The following is a 21,737-nucleotide window of genomic DNA, read 5'->3' on the forward strand; positions in this document are numbered from 1 at the left end:
GCCCATAAAATGAGTTATTACAGGAATGATCAATTCCTAGCTGTGTTTCTACATGATTTGATGAGAAAATTAGCATCTATGAAAAGGATCATCTTTCATGGTGAAAAGTCCCTGGTTGGCCTCCACTGAAATGAATGTTCTTAAAAGTGCATTAACTACCCAATGGAGAAGGCAAACACATAAGGTCTTTGGTTACCTTGTTTTGAGGAAAGTTTTTTTAAAAAAATTAAAAGATCTGCATATGGGGGTCCAATGACTGAAAATGTTTTCATAAGAAAAATTTGCAACTGTAGATAATCAGAACCTTAAAGGTTAAGCTCTGTTGCTGGATCTCAACATGCACAGAAAAAATGGTTGAATCCATACTTATTTTACAGTAGGCCTATTGAAACTGATAGATCTGAAATCAGTCATGATTAACTGGCCCTACTGATTTCAACTTGTCTTCTCCAAACATGACTAAGTATAGATAAGGGACAATGTAATTTTCATCCCATACTTTGAGGGCAATACAAAATTCAAAAAATTGAGCATGCTTGGACAAGAAGCAAGGTGACATGGGCTATGGAAAATAAATACACACTTGGAAAAGGAAAGATTAAGAGAATGACAGGTGAATTATGAAGAAGAGCAAGAAAATATACAAATAATTAACTATATATTATCATTCAAAAACACTTGGTTTGTTCTTCAAACACATACAAAATGAATTATTTTCAGCTTTTCTTCTGAATGTCATGTTAACAGTTGTTAACTGTGATTTCTGGCAAAAACTAGGAGAACAAAATGTCAGGATATCAGTTAGATGCCTTTTCCAAAGTACAGTACTACACACTGAGGAACTGAGTTTCTCAATAGATCCACTGGTCTCAACCTGAATTTCATAGAGCCTTTTCCCAAGGACAAATTATTCACTAATCTAGGGGATGGGCTTAAAGCAGGCCCATAAAGAGTTAAGAGTTCATCTTGTAATTTTTTCATCAATCCCATCTCCAACCTTGTGCAGAGAGAAAGGAACATACAGTACTGCTTCCCCTTCTCTTTCCCCAGGAAGAGGCAGCAATCATGATGTCTCTCAGGTGGTAGCTATCAGACATCTCTTGACATCACTAGGAGGAAAAGTGGTCCTTCTCTTTCTTTAGTCTGTAGTACTAGAAAATCCTTGGGACCACTGGTTGAAGTATTTCACTGTCCCATCTTCCATGACGAGGAAGGAGGAGTGAAGCATGGTTACTGCCATGAGCAATAGAAAGACATACCGGTAAATCTATGACTTAGGAGCCCAGGATTATCCTCTGATGGCACCCAGGCCATGGAAAGCTGAGGCTGCAGGAATCCCTGCCTGTTATCAACTGAGATGCTATAATGACTAGAAAAATCAGAGAAAAGCTACACCTGGAGAGCTCTCTTCAGTTTTCACAAATTTAGCATTCCCTAACAACCGTTAAGTCTTCTGAATTAATGTCTATTTCTTATAAGCCTCACTTTTTGACAACTATATCTTCCCCTCAAATAGAGAGTGGGAAAATTCTGTGTTGGGATTTCATTTCTTCCAATTTTTCCCTCTTTACAAAACTTCTCTTGACACATTTAAGAAGCATAAAAAAAACTTAATTATATGTGATTGAACATGTTTGAATAGAAGGCAACTACAAGTCTCTATGCACTAGGGTGCTGTACATTTAAGAAAATTTAATAAATGCTGTCAATTATAAATAAAAATAAATGTAGCAAAATTTGTTTCCTATGTACATGTAAAATATTTAAAATGAAGACAAACAAGTATAATTTACTTATTTTCACTAAGGTCCTTTGTTAAGAAAAATATATAGTTATATCAGTACAATGGCAAGATTCAGGAGATATAATTTGAATGAGTCCTTACCTGGGTTTACAACTTCCTATTCCTTTCCCATAAAACATACATGTAAAAAACCCAAAATTCTACCTGCATTCAAACTCTTCCAAGTAAACCCAAACTACACCAATAGGCTATTTACCACACTAAGCAAGATAAAAAGACTGCCCATCAAATTACAAAGGGAATAGAACTTTTTCTTTACTACAACATCCAATTAACAAAAACACCTATAGCAAAATGTTCTGGAAAAAAGCTCTAATGGGGGTGACATTTACATGAATCTGTTGGCAATCATGTGCACCAAATGCTTGCGCTATAATTCATAAAAAGGGAACATCAGTTCACCTTGTTTAGAAAGCCTTGCAAGTGCTGATTTTGCTTGATGGCTATTTTATATACATATATACTTGGGGTCATGTTAAAAATTTCTTAGGCAAAAAGGGGCTGCGAGTGGGAAAAAGTTTAAGAAGCCCTGCTCTAGTTCTTTTATTTGCACACATTGCCTCCCAAGTCACTGCACTTGGTAAAATATTTCTTTACAGTCCTCCTTGCCAGTCTATCACAAAATTTGAGTTCAGGCTTCAACATTGGTTTCTGTGAGAACTAAACCCAGGTAGCTGAACTCTTGTAAAAGTGTATCATTTCAGACTATGAGTGTAGTACTACCTCACATGAAATTATCACTCTTAAAATTAGAATGTTAAGAGAAAGAGACAGAAACATCTTTCCAACATAGCGGTTTTATGTGTTAAGCAATTTGTTTTTGAGAATCACATCAGTATCGTCTGAAATGTAATATTTTATCATAATATGCATTATATGGAGCTTTGCTAGTTTCTTTGACTACATAAATTAAAAATGTTTTATAATTACTCCAAAACAATCTAACTTTTGTTAAAGGATGCAACCCAATTGACTTCATCACACTAGAGTTAAAAGAGTAAGGAGTGGCTGCCTCCTGCAGAATTCTGAGGTTTGTAGTTTAGGGAGGGGCCTTTAAAATGCTCAGCCAGAGAGGTCATGGGTCTCACTAAAGTACAAGCCCCAGAATTCTGCAGGAGGCAGCCCTAGGATTTCAAGTGGCATGCACACTGTTTATCTACTCTTTAATCTAGTGCGATGAACTCCTAAGAAGCAAAAAAAAAAAAAAAAGATGAACAAAAATAATCTGAAGTAATGTGTTTGTGGATGTTGTAACCCACAAGGTATGTTTGATAAACAGTCCTCATTTATTTCAACTAGGAGCCAAATGTCCAGAATTCTAATACAATTCAAATTGAATGGAGGCTAAAATGTCTGGCAGACAACATCCATATTCAAACTGTAAACTAAAGTGCTTTGCAGAATTACATTCGTCTATCTTAGTAAGTTAACACTAGCAAAAAGAACAGTTGAGGGGTCAAAGCCATGAACTCAGCATTATTGTTTTTCTTTTAAGTCTTCACAAAAAAATTAATAAAGATTTCAATAACAAACTAATTTCTTTTTGTGCAAACAACAAAAGCTGTTCACCCATAAAAGATCGGCAAACCAAAAGCTTTTTAAATAGTATTTTATTTTAAGGTTGCTATAAAATGCAGTTATTTTGAGTACCATATGCTGAGTTGAGTAGCTGATACATATTCCTGATCATGCTATTTGGTCTAAAGGAATAAGGCAGGCCTTGACATATTGAAAAGTTTCCAAAATACACGGACATTTCAGTTTAAGAACTACCAAAGTATTTCACCTCTCAAGTTAGTCAATATGAAAGCAGTTAAAACAGAAGTATTAGTAACTGCAATCCACACAACAGAAATAACTAGCTTCTGACAGTGTGGGATAGTAATTTGCAACCTATTGCAAAATTTTCCTCATATAGGAACTGAGATAACCAGCTTGCCAATTAGTAACTTACAGCAAGTCTGAACCAGCTTATCATGCACTGAAGCAGAGCTGGAAAGTGCAGCATTAAATGCAATACAGGAGAAAACAGGGCCTTCCGTAAATGGCAGAAAGATGCCCCATGATATTTCAGAGGCCCAAAGGAACATTTGTTTTTTAAAATGGCAATCCATTTAAAATAATGTAACCAAAAACTAGGCTTAAAAGTCTAACATCTAAGCCGCACTACTGTTAATTGACAGGATGGGGGCAAAGAACAGGGAATGGACTCAACTCACAATTACCATATTTTATTTTTTTCTACTGTGCAAGTAAGAGCATTGAGAACCCGCATAACCCACCTTAAAAATGCTGCACGTGTTAAAGACTCTGCAGCCCTCCTATTTAGTCAGAGCAGCAGCTCTCCTTCTAGTTTATTATTTATTTTTTTCTCAAGTGTCGCTCCTCTAAATTTAGCGTGACAGCTGAGAAATGATGGCAGGAGCTTTACCAGTTCAGTTTAAAAAACATCCTCTACCTGGTATCTCTGCAGTGATTGTCTTGCTGCTTCCTGAAACTTCTTCGTCATCATCTGACGAACTCGTGCTTGAGTCACAGGTTAGGTCACTATCGCTGGTACTGCTGTCCTGCAGCAGGTTGTACTTCTTACGGGCAGCTGCCTCTCGTTTCTGCCTTAGTAACCGAATTCTCTCTTTGTGCTTTTGGCTCCGATGACCCTTGACCTTAGTGACACGGCCATTCTGCTTATCGCTAGACTGCCGGTTTTTCTTCGCGGCCATGGTTGAGGTTTCACTTTCTGACCTGGATCGCCGGGATTTCCTCCCAACAGTAGACCCTGACATTGCCGATGGGTCTCCCTCTACCGTCGCTTCCGCTTGGCTGGGCTCGTTTTCCTCTGCAGAAGACAGAGTATCTGAATCAGCCAAGTGCCCACTGGAGGAAGGGGACAGCATGCAATGGTTGGAAGAGTCACTCTCATAAACACGGCCTGCAGCTGGCTTGTCGCTCTCTGTCGACGCCAGCTGAGATTCTGATGAGTCCCGCCTCAGCTCCATCAGCAAACATGGCATGGAGGCAAGTACCGCTGAATCTTCCACAGCAGCTCCGCTCTCTTTCTGAGCGCTGATTTCTAATTCTATAGATCCCTGTTCTCCCAGAACCGCCTCTTGTTTTTCTGAGAGTTTTGGTGGAACCTCTGAGTCGGTGAGTTCTTCTGCTTTTTCTACTGCCTCCATCTTCATTTCAGAGTTTTAAGTCTCTCCAGGTCTCAAAAGCATGGAGCACAGGGTCTAGTGGACAGTGCAAGCGAGCCTAAACTTCCCGTGGGAGAGTGATCTGCAGGAGGACACAGAGCGAAAGAACAGGTTGGCAGTGATATCCAAGAAACAAAACCACTCTAAGTAATATGAAATAACCCCTTTGGCTGGCAGTAGAGTAGAAGCCCCCCAGTTTTACTGCTAGTGATATAAGTGGGTCTTAACCAAATCATCCTGATTTTGAGAGAAAATGGAATTATACAGAAGCAGCTTATTAGAAGAAGCTTGTTTTGTACTCAGGATCAAACTAAGAAGCATAAAAACAAAACATAACCAATGCTTGATCAGACCAAAGACCCACCTATAACCCAGCATTCTGTTCAGACATGACCAACCAAATGCCTGTGAAAAATCAAGGGAGTACATGAATACAACAGCAACTGGTTTTCAGAGACATCTTGTAGTACTAAATCCCACTGCACAAACTGTTCAGGGAAAGGAAGGAATGACTGTATTTGAGCCAGATATTTTCTAAGACCACCACCCACCCCACCTCAGGAATAACAGCAAACCCTATATTTTGATTATACTTGGGCCAGCATACTACAGAATAGCACTGAAGGCCCACAAACATTCTGGGAAATAAATGAAACACTGTAGCTATCAAGGTGGTTGTACTGTATATAATTCAGACCCACTTATTGTAAACATCAAGGTGGGGAAGCAGCACCAGGAAGAGTACAATTCTCCTTCATGCTCAAAAATACAAAGCACTAGGAAATAATGGCCAATGACTTCTATTTGGATACAATCCACACCAAGAGAAGTCTGGGAGCTGATTCAAATTCCTCTCAAGCAACATTGGTAAGGAGAAAAACAATGCAAGTAGACACACTTCCTTTTGCTCAATGGATCCAAAAACCCCTACTGCAGCAACACAATTTGAATTAGAACAGAAAATGAATATGAGGAGGGGGAGGGAAGATCATAAGCATAATGATTAAAAATTTACTTACTAGTCGCAAATATAATTTTGTATCAGAATAACTTATCCAAGACCCATTTCTAATTACAGTAGAGTCTCACTTATCCAACATAAACGGGCCGGCAGAATGTTGGATAAGCAAATATGTTGGATAATAAGGAGGCATTAAGGAAAAGCCTATTAAACATCAAATTAGGTTATGATTTTACAAATTAAGCACCAAAACATAAGGTTATACAACAAATTGGACAGAAAAAGTAGTTCAATACGCAGTAATGCTATGTAGTAATTACTGTGCTTACAAATTTAGCACCAAAATATCACGATGTATTTAAAACACTGACTACAAAAATGTGTTGGATAAGCGAGTGTTGGATAAGTAAGACTCTACTGTACATATTTAACTGTGGTAATGGTTGTCCACATTCACAATGGTAGTGGAATGCTGAGGGTAACAGTAACTTTGCATTAATGTGCCAAACAGATTAGGGAAAGTTAATTTCACAAATTTAGATCACAGGAGACTTTGTCTTAGTTTCCATATTCTATCAAAAGGTTACATTGATCTACATCTCCTCTAAGACTTTCTTCACCTACAATAATATTTCTTTTTGTCAAGATCAGTGATGGAAGCCAAGGTGGTGGGTTGATCTGGGGGCAGGATGAGGGGCAATTGTACTGTGGGTGGCAGGATGTCTATATATGTGTATGTGTACATGTTTATAATATGCATTGTGAGTGTATCACAATTTTAAAATAATGTTTTTTTTAAAAAATTCCCATCGTTCTCTTTTTAAAGCTAAACTGTTCATCTATAAAGGACAATTAAACCTTGCAGACATACATATGGTGTTTCCACTTAATAAAATGGGGTGCAACCCTCTGCATTTTTTGCCATCTGCAGGGGTCTGAATCCCCGTGGATCCAGATGGCACACCGTATACAAAACTGCATAGTACCTAGATATTAAGTAAGGAATCGTTTATTTTCCCTTTCAAAAGCCTGTGTCATCCACTACAGTCAAATTTTGGGAAATTGAAGACAGAGCAAATAAACTATTTCTTCACACAACACAAACTTAAATTATAGAATTTGCATGACAAGAAGTGGTACAGTTCCCTAATTCAATAGCCTTTAAAAAGGGATGAAACAAATTGATGGAATTTATGGCTATCATATACTCATAGAATTTGAAGAAACCGAATGAGCCATTTATTCCAACGCTCTGCCTCCTTGTCATGGTCGCTATATATTTTATTTTGAAATTAAGGCGACAAGCTTCTTAATATTAGTCACTGTACATATATCTTACTTTTGGGCTTTCCCTAAACAGATACTTGGTCATCATGCAAACTAAATGATGGATTCCAGAATCGTCAATCTGATCCATTTTGGCTTTTATTATGGTCTTAGAAAGTCATGAGGACCATGCTATTAAGACTTCTCAATTACACAGAGCGTCACAGCACTAGTTAAATAGATAGGAAGTCTGACAAAATACTTGCTTGAAGTACTTTGTCAACATTATTGCAGTTCTTCTTTAAAGTCTCTTCTAAAATGGCCAAGCTGGTGAGATCTGCCAGAGGAATTGGCATAAGATGATACAACTGCAGGCAAGAAAACATTTATTTCTGTCCCTACAAAGTTTCAGGTACAGTTTCATCCCCCACTCCCAAACTTCAAACTCTGGCTGGTTGTGTCCTTTATGTAGGAACTCATTAACATAGCATTCAGTCTCTTCAGACAGCTTTATAAATCAAAATAAAGGTGGAAACCTGCTTTTTCTACACAAGACTTTAATTTTTAACTACCAATGATTTCATGCAGCACATTGACATGTCTCCATCATACAGAAAAGATGTATCTAAAAGTGATAGTCAAACAATGGAATACTAATCACAGGATTACATATCCAGTATTCCCGGCTGAACTGTTCTTCTTCTGAAATTGCTGTCCTTTCCCCCTCCTAGTCTAAGTTCCAAATCTGTTGCTAAGACTGTAAACAATCTGGTCTGCTGGAAGTAGACTGAAAGAATGTAAGAGAAGCAATGTTTTGAAGAAAAGAGGAGAAAGGGATTGTGAAGTTCTATTTAGAGTGACTGGGATTGATGGGAGGAGAGAAAACACTGTGTTCATGTGGTTGAAAGATGGAATGGAAGTATTATATTAATTGCAATGAAAAGCAACTATATGCTGTACTGTACAGTATAATATTGACATCATAAGCTGCAGTCAATAACATTATATTTCTTATCAATCATATCTAGGCTGGTACCTGAACAGTGTTACCAGCGACTGTGAATTGGAACTTAAATGTCTGTACAGAAAAGAGGAAAGAGCTCTAATAAAGATCTTGGTGGCAGCTTGGAAAGAAGGTGGAAAGGCCTCTATGTTTGCTATTCTTGGGAGTGGAAGGGAATGCTTACTGTAGGAAATTGAGGTGAGATTGCTATGAGGTTGCTTATTGTAATGATAGTGGTAACTATTTTTAAGGACTATAAAACAGTATCACAATTCAGTGTGGAGCCCCAATTTGGATCCAGATTGAATTAGATCTGGTCTAATCTGAATTTGTGACTTTGATCTGAATTCAGAAATGTACTACACCTACCAATATGCTTGAGAATACAATGCCAGAGCCTAAATAGCGTCTAATCGTTTAGACATGATTTACTGCTGCATTGAACAGCACAAAGAAAATCAAACGTAATATCCAGAATTAAAGCATTCAATTGGAATGGATATTGTATGTTCAATGGTAGACAAGCTAGCTAAGAAATGTAGCATGCTAAAGAAGGAAGCTAAGTACAATAAAGTATTTCAAGCTGGTACACAGCCCTTGCTAAAGGGACCTCAAAGAGCATCTGTAAAGTTCATAAGAGTTGAAGTACCAACTTGAAGAGCCCAGAAAAGACTATGTTTTTTTTTTGGGGGGGGGGGGGGGGGTGAGAGATGTAGATACTATTTCACTACTTAAGGGTGCCCATACACTGCAGGATTAAGACAGTTTGACACTACTTTAACTACCATGGCTCTATGCTATAGAATCATGGGCATTGTAGTTTCACAAGATCTGCCCTTTTCTGCCCAAGAGTGCTATTAGCAACATTGCTAAAATAATAAAAAGGCACTCACAACAAACTTCTTTCATATTTGCAATTAACAGCTACATCTAGCAAATAAACTAGGGATGCAAGGGAAAAATTGCCATGTAGTTTCTATTTCGTCACACAATTATTCTCTGCAGTCATTGCTATGCAAGAGTGCTAGTGAGATTCTTGATGTAAAGTGTGCATCAAAACTGTCAGTGAATAAAGTCTAACTCTCCTCCTTCTATCCTGCATTACACAACTTTGGTATTTTTCTTATATTGTCACACTGGAGATGCGCTGTTTGTTCTTCTCACACTTGTTTTTAATTGCTTGATTGCTTCATACTGTTCAGTTCTGCTTTGCAACCAAGCTGATTTGATCTGAACCTAGTACAAATTGGCCTGAATCAGCCCAATTTGGTCTGAGATGCAGCCAAAGTGGCTGCCCAGCCTTTCTTCTTTAAAATGAGCAGTTATTTCAGTTTCTGATCACTGCTTTGAAGCAGCAGGAAGCAAGTTTTCCTCCTCCTCAATGTAGAATCCTTTCAAATATTTAAGTATGGCTATCATGTCCCCTTCTCTTAGCCTTCTTTTCTCCAAACTAAACATCCCCAGCTCCTTAAGCCGTTCCTCGTGGGGCTTGGTTTTCAAACCCTAGATCATTTTGGTCGCTCTTCTCTGGAGACATTCTAGCTTGTTTTCAATACCCTTCTTGTATTGTGATGCCCAGAACTGAACACAGTGTTTGAGATGAGGTCTGACCTTCGCCTCACCAGGGAATATACTATTTCCAACCAGACTGGGCAACCTACTTCGTATTTAATGACAAGTCAAGAAATCTGGCACAGAGACAAATATTTATATTGCTATAGCATCTTAATGTTGACCTATCCACGGAAGCCCTGTCAAACAACTGTCAAATTCAAGCTCAGATTTAAAGAATAAATATTTTAGAAATTGTTTTTATAAGCCAGCTGCATTCTTGTGTAGGTTTGTAGTACAACTTCTTAAAAAAGACCTGGGGATAAGTTTTGGTACATGATAGAACTACCTAGCATAGCATACAAAATACAGCAAGCAGATTCCATCTCATTTTCTCTTACAATGTACTTGTGCGTAGCTCCCATTTTGAGAAGTGATTGTCATTGTGTTCACAAGTCAATATACCAATACCCAAAAATTGTTACTATTTAATAAGCATGGTCTGTGTCAAACTGCACGCTTTTAACATGGTACATTTTTCTTGCATGTTTTTCAGCTAATCCACTCTTACCATTTTCCTGTTTTCAAACTCCAACTCAATAACAGGTAGTATGCTTTAAGTAAAAAGAACTGGTAGGTCTACTTTTGAAATGGGCAGTCTGAGAGATGGGGAAAGAACCATTTGGCAGAAACCAATTTTAAATCCCTTCTTTTACTTTCCACACTGTCTGTACTTCTAAGTCTTTCTCAGTTACCCAGTTCACTTCCAACTTATATATCTTACTCTCAATTTCTCCACCATATATATATTTTAAAGGACTAATTAACAAAACCTATTTGTTTCACTCAGCTGTGAAAAAGGAGTGCTGCAGGAAACACGAAAACTTTGGAAGTGAACTTTTGAGGTATGAGTCATTTAAATCTTTATTCTGAAAACAGATGCTTGTACACTATGCTGGGGAGGAAAGTGGGAGGGGAAAAACAATGTTTAATTATCAGAAAGATTGTGGGAGAGACTCAGGCTATGACGGGAAATATCAACTGCCTTTTACCTTAATTTGTGAGAGGAGGCCTCTACTGTCCCTTTCTGGAAGGAAAGATGCTCTGCATATGTTAAGAGGCATTTTAGCCACATCTTTTTTGGTGTAATTTGTGGGTGCCTACAAGAGGCTTGAAAAGAGGCTTAGTTCTTATTTTTACCTAATGTAAACAATTTTCACTGATGTGGCAGTTTCTTACAAGTTCAACTAATACATTTTTAATCACCATGTGCATATCACTAAAAGAGCTTAAGAAGAAAAATATGTGAACTCACCCTTCAACTACTGTTGCCACTGCTGTAACTGTTCCATGGACAGAAGATCTGAGCGTCCAAAGTTGTCATTCTGGCTGTGTTTCCCCACCAAATTTACTAAAGAAAATGCACATAAAGAATTCAGATGTAAATAAAAGTTTGCTTTAAAAAAACTGAATAAAAACACAAGCCAGCCAAAAAATAAGATAAAATTACAGAGCAGAAGAGATTCTAAGAGTCATCCAGTCCAACCCCCTGCCATGCAGGGAAACACAATGAAAACACAGGTGGCCATTCCACCTTGTGTTTAAAAACCTCCAGAGTTTTTAAACACAAGGTGTTTACTCTGAGCCAGCATATTCCACTGTCAAACCAAGTGTCACACGTCCTATGTTTTTTCTGCCTAAATTTACAACCTTTCTCCCTGCTATTTATTATTTGTTCTGGCCCAGTTCTCCAATCTGTTAAGATGATTTTGAATTCTGGCCCTGTTTTTTATGGTATCAGATACCTCTTCTGAATTGAAATTATCTGGATTTCATAAGAATGGCCTCAATTCCAACATCAAAGTTAAAGATAAAGATGTTGAAACAACTGGGCCCAGGACAGAACCCTGTGGCAGCCCACTGGTCACTTTTCTCAAGGATGAGGGGGAGACATTGGAAAGCACCCTTTGGGTTCTATCAGTCAATCAACCAACCAATTACAAATCCAATTAACAATAGCATTGTTTATCCCACTTTTTAGTTGCTTATTTGCAATAATTTTGAAGGCTTTACTGAAATCAAGATAAGCTACAGCCACACCACTGGCTTCTTCTATAGTGTTCCCTATAAGATGCTCATTAGTACTATCCAACCCCAGATGACATTCTACTCTACAGATAAATGTCAAAAAATTATGTCATGAGATTTAAACATGCATACACTCAAAAGTAGAACCAACATTTCTGAAAATGTTCCCATATGCAGTACTTAAAATGCTAATGAACCAGCCATTATTGCACATAATTGTGCTTTTAAACATCAAAGGTATGGATGACCATATTATTTACAGTTCTTTACAGAAGTGCATCCCTTTGGCTTGTCCATGTTTTGCTGTGTTAAAACCTGGAAGTAAAATGGATTTAATTTGCCATCTAAAGCATACAAGATACTTCAAAGCTGTGAAGATAAAAAGTATTTTTTCAATAACACAAAAGTTAAGCAAACAAAACCAATTTTGGCATAAACTTTGTCTCTTTATTCTCTGTACTTCACTAGAACAAAGATGAAGGGTGTGGATTGAAAGAAGCATTTCTGCACTGTTGGAAATATGTTGATGTTGAGGATTTTTTCTGCATCACAGGTATTTCTTAAGTGGCATGGTTCCTTATTAAAGCTTAAACTTGAAACAAAAATAGGCAAGTGTGACATCTCAATCCCGGAACAGGAATAATGTGATCCACCAGAGTCTTTTGAACTGCCCATGCCAGCACAGACAATATCAAGAATGCTAGGAAATCCAGTACATTATCTTCATTGTTGCATGTTCCCCAGACCAGTGCTAAACTTGTTCAGTATGTGGTGACACACCAAAATAAACCTTTAGACCAGGGGTCCCCAAACTAAGGCCCGGGGGCCGGATGCGGCCCTCCAACGTCATTTACCTGGCCCCCGCCCTCAGTTTTATAATATAATATTTTTATATCAGTTTTAATAATATAATATATTGTATATACATATAATATTGATAATAATCTTATGTTATACAATATAATACTAATAGTAATACCATATAATAATATTAATTATATGTTATATATTACATATTATAGAATAGTATAGTGGTATAGTTCAATATAGTAATATATAATGCTAATATTGTGTTATGCTAATAATATAATATATTGTATGTACATACAGCTGCTCTGAGTCCCCTTCGGGGTGAGAAGGGCGGGATATAAATGTAGTAAATAAATGCAGTAAATAATTAATTAATTTTAGACTTAGGCTCGGCCAAAATCTGACATGACTTGAAGGCACACAACAACAACAACAACAATCCTAATTAACTTGACTATCTCATTGGCCAGTAGCAGGCCCACACTTTCCATTGAAATCCTAATAGGTTTATGTTGTTTAAAATTGTTTTCATTTTTAAATATTGTATTGTTCTTTTGTTGTTGTTGTTGTTGCACTACAAATAAGACATGTGCAGTATGCATAGGGATTTGTTTGTATTTTTTTTCAAATGATAATTCGGCCCCTCAACAGTCTGAAGGATTGTGGACCGGCCCTCTGGATAAAAAGTTTGGGGACCCCTGCTTTAGACCTTCAGTTTTTTCTTTATTATGGAATGCTAGTATTCCAGAACTGGAATTTAAGAACTTTATGTCATATGGTTGAAATGCTATCTGTAAGGTAAGCCCTATGTAATGTAACAGCATTTTGGATTTGCATTTTATAGTACAGACATTGTGTGACAACTGGGCAAGAGAGGAATTAGTCACTCCTAAACTCTAGCAGCTTCAAGTTACTACCTCAGCAAGAATGTACTGACGTACTGAAGAGATAACATTGGAGGAAACACAATACTTCCTCATGTATATGTATTCATTAAAACAGGGTTGTAAATAGGTACTTACCAGGTCACTCAAGGTGAGTGAGGGCACATTTTGAAGCAATGACAATTATGATAGCTTCAATTTTATGCATATCTGTCACTACTCACTGTAATGAAGTTGAAACCTTGACATATACTAAAATTTATGTTCCCACATTCCTTCACATCAAAAAGTGAGTAAGAAATGATGCCAAAATAACTGCAGGTGCCTAAGCTCAGGCTACATTTTTTACTCCTATAGTTCTCATTTGATTATGAGCATATATGCATGATGTTACCAATTGATTGCAGAATGATAATGTTTGTGCTATTGCCAATATCCAAACTAGACCAATCTCCAGATAGCCTTGCAAGAAAGCTTCTGCAAACTGGAAAATTCAGGGAGATCCAATACTGCACATCTAAGAGAACAGCAGAATTGGGAGGGGATGACATTCTCCCCACTGAATCCCCACATTAGCTTCCCCAGCCCTGGAAAGCCAAGAAATCCCCCAGAAACAGTTTTTGGGTGATGTGGAGAACAGCATGTAGAGAAGCTAGGTTAAAGGTGCTCTGTCACAGCTGATTTCCCATGATATTCAAGGCTTTGGGAAATGACTTTGGCATCTCACCAAACAATTAACGAATTAGCCCCAGCTACCCTAGAGGCTCCAGGCTCTACTATGTCCCACTGGGATGATGAATGAAACATGAGATGAAAGGATGGAATAAGAGCTTTGCATAAACAAATGAAGGTTAAGAAAATAGACTATTTCTATTTAGCGCTCAGCACACAATATATCGAAGCTACCATGAAATGAAGGATGTGTCTTTATTACTGTCTGCACAAAACCTTTGAATTTCTGGAAACCATAAAACAAACACCAAAATTATAAGAAGTTAAAATGTAAATGAGACACTCAGCTAAAATAAATCTTTTAGCACAAGTTACTGCCAAGCTAGTCATATATCCAAAGCTTGTTAAGATAAGTGTCTAATATATCAAAATGCTGTAAGGGGGTGGGGAGCATTATTTTTCTGATTTCACTCTTTCAAAATCTCACATTGTTAATCTATTAGTCAATGCTGTCTACACTCAAAAGTCCACACACACACACCTTTTCTTCAAAAAGCTACAGAAATTCTATTTTATAGGTTTAAGGACCCTTGCTTAAGACTGACATTCTTTGTGGAAGAAGCTAGAATGATACCTGATGTCTAAAACGAACTTTACCTGACAATCCTTCATTGAGCTGGTGGTTGGACTAGATCAGTGGTTCCCAATCTTTTGCCATCCAGGTATTTTGGACTTCAGCTCCCACAATTCCTAACAGCTGCTAAACTAGCTGGGATTTCTAGGAGTTGCAGTCCAAAACAGTTAGTGGACCAAATGTTGGGAACCACTGGATTATATGTTCCATAAAATCCCCTCCAATTCTGATTCTTTGACTCTGAGTTATAGAATTAACTGGGATATATGGTGATAGCAACTAGTGTAAATAGTTTTAATTAAAAACTAAGGGATTCGTTAAAAAAATGGGATGTATCCCTAAGTGCTGCCTGCCAGCACAGGAGAAGGGAGTCCTGCTGACCCACCTCTGGCCCTGCTACTCTGGAGTAAGGAGGAAAGGAAGAGAGTGGAGGAAGCCCTTAAAAACTCCTGCTTCTGGACTCTTCTTCTTTTTTTTTCCCTCCTTTGTGTGTGTGTGTTTGTGTATGTGTGTTATACAGAGTCGGGAGTGAGAAAGTTTTTATCTTTACTCAGGGAAACAGTATTGACCGTGATAGGTAGCGGGTTCTTAACCTGGTATTAATGTCATAAGAAGTATTCACATAGGATTTGAGAGTACCGTGAGTTTACTGATTGGTAATTGATGGTTTAGAATGTGAATTGATGGTTTGTGTATGTTGGTGTATGTACTGTTGAGTGAAAGCTTTGACAGAAAGAGACAACAGGATTGAGGTGCTAATTTTGAAAGATTAGAGTGGTATACTATAGGAAGGTTTTTTTTTTGTTTTTGTTTTTTTTTAGAAGGTAATAAGAAATGAGTTGGAAGGAAACTCCGGGCAACAATGAACTCTCGCACTTATGTGATCTGTTGGGAAAATCGTTCGGTACTGTCTTGCAGCAGCTGGAAATACTGAACGCGAAACTTGACCATCTCTTCAAAGGAATTTCCCTGATTGTGAAATATCCTTCTCCTACAGACACTATAACAACTATACCAACCAGGCTTATTAACTTGAATGAGGAATTAAGCACTCCGGAAGGCCAGGGAGGAATTAAGCTCAAGGAGCAGAAGGTAGTCGTCGGATCAGGCCTTGGAGTGACTGGAGAGGAGGGTGGGTTTTTATCTGGGGGAGTGGGTCTGGGGAGGGTGGATGGGAAGGAAATCAACAATGTCCTGCAGAAGTCGAACAATGAGCTGCCCTCTGAATTGGTCGGACAATCTTTGGATACTTCCTGCAATTCTCAGCATCTTTTACAAACAAATAAGGTTGCAGTGGAAGTTTCAGACTCATTATTGAACAGAGGCAGGTGGACTTCTAAGCGAGCAGTCCAGATATCCCTTGCACAAATTTTATCCATAAGCTGGTCGGAGGTAAAGATCAAGACTATCGACTGGCTTTGTAGAGAGTATCAATCCTGGAACCGCTCCTTATCTCTTATCATTGGCTTGGAAGATAAAATATTAAGGGAAAAATTGTTTTTGTGTGGGCCCAAACTGCAACAATGGGGCATCACTCTCAGGAGGGTTCTAGTAGACCCACTGATTCGCCCCCTCGACATCGGGCTGAGCATTGATATTCAAGATTCCCCAACTCTAAGTCAGACTTGTTCTACCTCCCAGGCCCACAACAAGACCCCACTCTTGCTTAGTCACCTTCCTATTCATGATGATGCCAAATCAACTGTCCCCTCTCTCCCATCAGTGGAGAGAAGCTCCTTTTTTAAAAAAACAAGTACCTTTGGAGGCTTTCCTTTCCAGGACAGCTGACTAGTCCCGGTAATTGGCAACCCCACCCAGTTCTTCCATCAGGGGGAAGAGGGCTCTCATGGAGGTGGCCCCATTGAGGTGATATGGGGGAGGAGAAAGCACGGTCACTATCAACCCAGGGAGAAGCGCAACAGAGTTTTTGCGACCCTGGAGAGGTTTAGGTGTGGTAGTCTTCAGGACAGACCCCCCAACCTTAAGGTCCTGCTTCTAAACGCCAGATCCGTCAATGGTAAAACAGCTGTCATCCAGGATTTGATCCTGGATGAGGAGGCGGATCTGGCATGCATCACCGAGACGTGGCTGGATGAGCTGGGAGGTGTGAATCTCACCCAGCTGTGTCCTCCAGGTTTCGGGGTGCATCAACAGGCCAGGGTTGGGGGGCGGGGAGGAGGAGTTGCAGTGATCTTTCGGCAGTCCATCGCCCTGATCAGATGCGCCGTTCCGCAATCCCCGAGGTTCGAGTGTGTTTTCCTGAGGGTGGGAGCCCGAGACAGCTTGGGGATTCTGTTGGTGTACCGTCCACCCCGCGACCCAGCAGTCTCTCTGTCCGAGCTAGCAGAAGTGGTCTCCAATGTGGCCCTTGTCTCCCAACAACTGATAGTTTTGGGAGACTTTAACATTCATGCTGAGACCACATTGACAGGAGCAGCTCAGGATTTCATGGTTGCCATGACAACCATGGGGCTGTCTCAAGTTATATCTGGGCCCACACATCAGGCAGGACACACCTTGGACCTTGTTTTTATTGTGGACGGTGGGACAGTCAGAGTGGAAGAGCAAAACATTCTTCCATTGTCATGGTCTGACCATCATCTGATCTGTTTAAGTATCGCCGTGCCTTCTAACCTCCGCAGGGGTGGTGGACCCATTAAGATGGTCCGCCCCAGGAGACTGATGGATCCGGATGGACTTCTGAGGTCTCTTGGGGATCTTCCTGTCCTGGAGACTGGCGATCCTGTCGATGTCCTGGCTGATCGCTATAACAGTGAGCTATCAAGGGCATTGGACACGATCGCTCCCGAACGTCCCCTCTCACTGCGTAGAATCGCGTCGACTCCTTGGTTCACCGAGGAGCTGGCTGTGATGAAACGTAGGAGGAGGGGACTAGAGTGCATCTGGAGGAAATCTCAGGACGTGTCCGACCAAGCACGGGCTAAAGCCGCTATTAAGGCTTACTCCGTGGCTCTGCGAGCAGCCAGGAAAGATTTCACGACTGCCCGCATAGCGTCTGCAGCCAACAGGCCATCGGAGTTGTTCCGAGTTGTTGGGGAGCTCCTGCGGCCTCCTGAGGCCCAGGGGTTTCCTGATGACTTGGCAACTCGGTGCAGCGATTTCGCGCACCATTTTGCAGGCAAAGTTGCTCAGATACGCCGTGAGTTGGACTCCAGCTTAACTGTGGTCCCAGCGGAGGTAACCGAGGTACCTGTCTGTGCGATCTTATGGGATTCTTTCCGGCTTGTTCTTCCTGATGACGTGGAGGGGATTCTTGGGTCTGTGAGGGCGACCACCTGCGCTCTGGATCCTTGTCCTTCTTGGCTGGTGAAGCTGGCCAAAGATGGGTTGTTGGATTGGTTTGTGGCTATTATAAATGCCTCCCTGGTTCAAGGGTCAGTTCCATCCTGCTTTAAGCAGGCGGTAGTAAAACCATTATTAAAAAAGACCTCGTTAGACCCATCTGTATGTAACAACTACAGGCCAATTTCCAACCTCCCATTTCTGGGCAAGGTTCTGGAGCGGGTGGTTGCTACGCAGCTCCAGGAGTTCCTCGATGACACCGATTTTCTGGACCGCTCGCAGTCTGGCTTCAGGCCTGGGCACAGCACCGAGACGGCTTTGGTCGCCCTGGTGGATGACCTCCGCAGGGAGCTGGACAGGGGGAGTGTGACCCTGCTGGTTCTCTTGGACATCTCAGCGGCTTTCGATACCATCGACCATGGTATCCTTCTGGGGAGGCTCGCCGGGATGGGACTCGGTGGCACAGTTCTGCTGTGGCTTCGGTCCTTCCTGGAGGGCCGTTCCCAGATGGTGAAGCTGGGGGATACCTGCTCGGACCCCTGGCCATTGACCTGTGGGGTCCCGCAAGGGTCTATTCTATCCCCCATGCTATTTAACATCTACATGAAACCACTGGGAGAGGTCATCCGGAGTTTTGGAGGGTGTTGCCATCTCTACGCAGATGACACACAAATCCACTACTCATTTCCATCTAACTCCAAGGAAGCCCCTCGGATGCTGAACCAGTGCCTGGCCGCTGTGGCGGACTGGATGAGGAGGAACAAGCTGAGGATCAATCCTGACAAGACAGAGGCCCTCCTGGTCAGTCGCTCGTCAGATCGGGGTATTGGGTGGCAACCTGTGCTGGACGGGGTTGCACTCCCCCTGAAATCACAGGTCCGCAGTTTGGGGGTCCTCCTGGATTCAGCGTTGACGCTTGAAGCGCAGGTGTCGGCGGTGGCCGGGAGGGCTTTCGCACAACTCAAACTTGTGCGCCAACTGCGACCATACCTCGTGAAGTCTGACTTGACCACGGTGGTCCATGCCCTAGTTACCTCTAGACTGGACTACTGTAATGCGCTCTACGTGGGGCTTCCCTTGAAGACGGCTCGGAAATTACAACTGGTCCAACGCTCGGCTGCCAGATTAATAACTGGGGCGAATTACAGGGAGAGATCTACTCCCCTGTTTAAGGAGCTCCACTGGCTTCCGTTCATTTTCCGATCCCAATTCAAGGTGCAGACCATCATATATAAAGCCCTAAACGGTTTGGGACCCACCTACCTTCGTGACCGTATCTCCTACCATAAACCTGCCCGATCTCTGCGATCGTCAGGGGAGGCCCTCCTGTCGCCACTGCCTTTATCCCAGACCCGCCTTGTAGGAACTAGGGAGAGGGCCTTTTCTGCTGTGGCCCCCCGTTTATGGAACTCATTGCCCATTGAAATCAGGCAAGCCCCCACTCTTTCAGACTTTAGGAAAGATCTAAAAACATGGCTCTTCCGATGTGCTTTCGGAGAGTAACTGTTACATGCTTTTGTTACGCCCCCATTATTTATCCTCTAGACTGTCTGCTATCTTTTCCTAGTTCCCTGTGGTTTTATTCTTATCCTTTTTCTTATCCTTTTCTCACCCCGAGTTTTAACTGAGTGTCAGTGCGGCCTGCCCTGTTATACTGCTCTTTGGATTTTGTGTTGTACTGTATATGATTCTTTATTGTATTGTTGTAATTGTATTATGATATGTTGTTTTTATATTGTGTTATATTGTATTTTTCCCGGGCATGGCCCCATGTAAGCCGCCCCGAGTCCCCATTGGGGAGATGGTGGCGGGGTATAAATAAAGTTTTATTATTATTATTATTATTATTATTAAGTGTGACAACCCAATATAGGTAAAAATTATCTGAATATCAATTACAGAGATCTATATAAATGTCCCTACTTGCCATTGTCTGAAATAGAATGCTTAATCAGATAGAGCCTTACATTGATTAGCAAGATTCTTGTGATATTATAAAGGAAATTACAGTCAAAGATGAATAAAAGGGAGGGAGGGAGGGAGGGAGGATGGATGGATGGATGGATTGATTGATTGATTGATTGCTTACAACCAACCTACACAATCTGTTTTGGACTTCCAATTCCCAGAAGCCCTAGCCAGCTTGTCCAATGGTCAGGAATTCTGGAAGCTGAAGTCCAAAAAAGCTGGACAGCCATGGGCTGTGCAGGCCTGGCCTACAGTGCTGTACATTCTTCTCCATCCCAAGTAGCTGGTTGACTGGGAAGAAGACCGGCAATATCTGGATTTCACAGAATGTCTTCTCGAGTGAGCCTGAAACTTCTATTCACCTGCCTCTCCAAGTGATCAACAATACATAATTTTGTTCACTAACTCAAACATCACACAAACTTATTAATATTAATCCAGATTTTCTCATTTAAATAATCTAACCACTACAAATCAGGAGTGCCTTACCAATGTAGACATTCAAGATTAAAGTTGCAAGAGCTGTATAGCATATATTGTATAAATACTTTAGTGGAAAAATGTACTCCTTTGCTACAGCTGGTATGAAATGAAGCATTTCCTGTATTACAATGTCCAAGATACAAACAATTCTGCAAGGTTAATTTTGCAATGCTCTACATTTCTTTTCCAACTCTAGTGACTGAATACTTAGACTATTAAGATAAGGTACATGAGGAAGTTATATTTCAGGACATATTACCAAAAGACTATTTGAGTGAGTCTTTGCATTCTTACAGTAAGGATTTCATCAGAATTTAAAGAATTCTGCTTATGATTTCAAGCAGCATAAATTGTGTTCAAAGAATCTATAACCTTCACGTAACCTATTGGGCTAAAGTCATGGCAATGTTGCATAAGCTTCCACCTCAGGGTAATACCTGATCCAATGTGTGCATTTCTAGATTGAGCTATTAAGATATTACCAATATGCTGTTAAGTCTCAATGAATAGCAGCACAGGGTTATTCGTTATTCTCATGAAAACCTTAACCGCTGAAATGCTACCAACTGACAAGCGAACATTTACCTGTGTCTATAATGTTAAATATTTACCTGTCAGTTAATGATGTCTTGAAGAGAACATGGAAGACTTTTCATAAAGAGGTAACAGACATCTTTGTAGTATGTATGACTTTAGATAGTACACATATTTACAAGAATAAGTTGTTTTTGTGACTCAAAACATTAAATTGATGCTCATTTAATTATAATTCACTCATTTGTAAGTTAACACAAACACTAATGGATAGCTTCTATATCAGCATGTTTATTCTATTATTGTTGGTTTCTCACCCCCAAGCCTCTGTTGAAGAGAAATCTAGAGCTGCCTGTTATTTCTTTTCATTTCCAATAAGATTGCAAAACTACAGTGAAGAAAAAAAAATAGGCAAAAAAGACCTATTTTCCCTTCAAGACCTGTACTCTCCATGATACTGAGAAACAGTGTGCTGGAAACAGAGTCTATCTTTTGGCTCATTTTGTTATAATCTTTCGATTTTTAAAAAGTAAGATTAAGAATATGACAACAAGAAACAACCATTTCCAAATCAACACAACT

At 40.2% G+C, this 21,737-nt stretch overlaps 1 protein-coding gene across 7 annotated transcripts in view; it reads right to left on the minus strand.

Annotated features, from left to right (window-relative positions):
* ark2n (arkadia (RNF111) N-terminal like PKA signaling regulator 2N) overlaps positions 1-21,737 on the minus strand; it is a 62,543-nt gene that overhangs the window by 21,034 nt on the left and 19,772 nt on the right. For all 7 annotated transcript variants that reach the window (XM_062972583.1, XM_062972588.1, XM_062972585.1 and 4 more), the window contains exons 2-3: positions 11,095-11,190; positions 4,263-5,080 (exon numbers count right to left, since the gene is read on the minus strand). In XM_062972583.1, coding sequence (XP_062828653.1) covers positions 4,263-4,986 — 724 coding nt within the window. In that variant the 5' untranslated portion in view covers positions 4,987-5,080; positions 11,095-11,190. The remainder of the gene's footprint in view (positions 1-4,262; positions 5,081-11,094; positions 11,191-21,737) is intronic.

This window comes from Anolis carolinensis, chromosome 2 (assembly GCF_035594765.1).
Source record: "Anolis carolinensis isolate JA03-04 chromosome 2, rAnoCar3.1.pri, whole genome shotgun sequence".
NCBI classification, from domain to species: domain Eukaryota; kingdom Metazoa; phylum Chordata; class Lepidosauria; order Squamata; family Dactyloidae; genus Anolis; species Anolis carolinensis.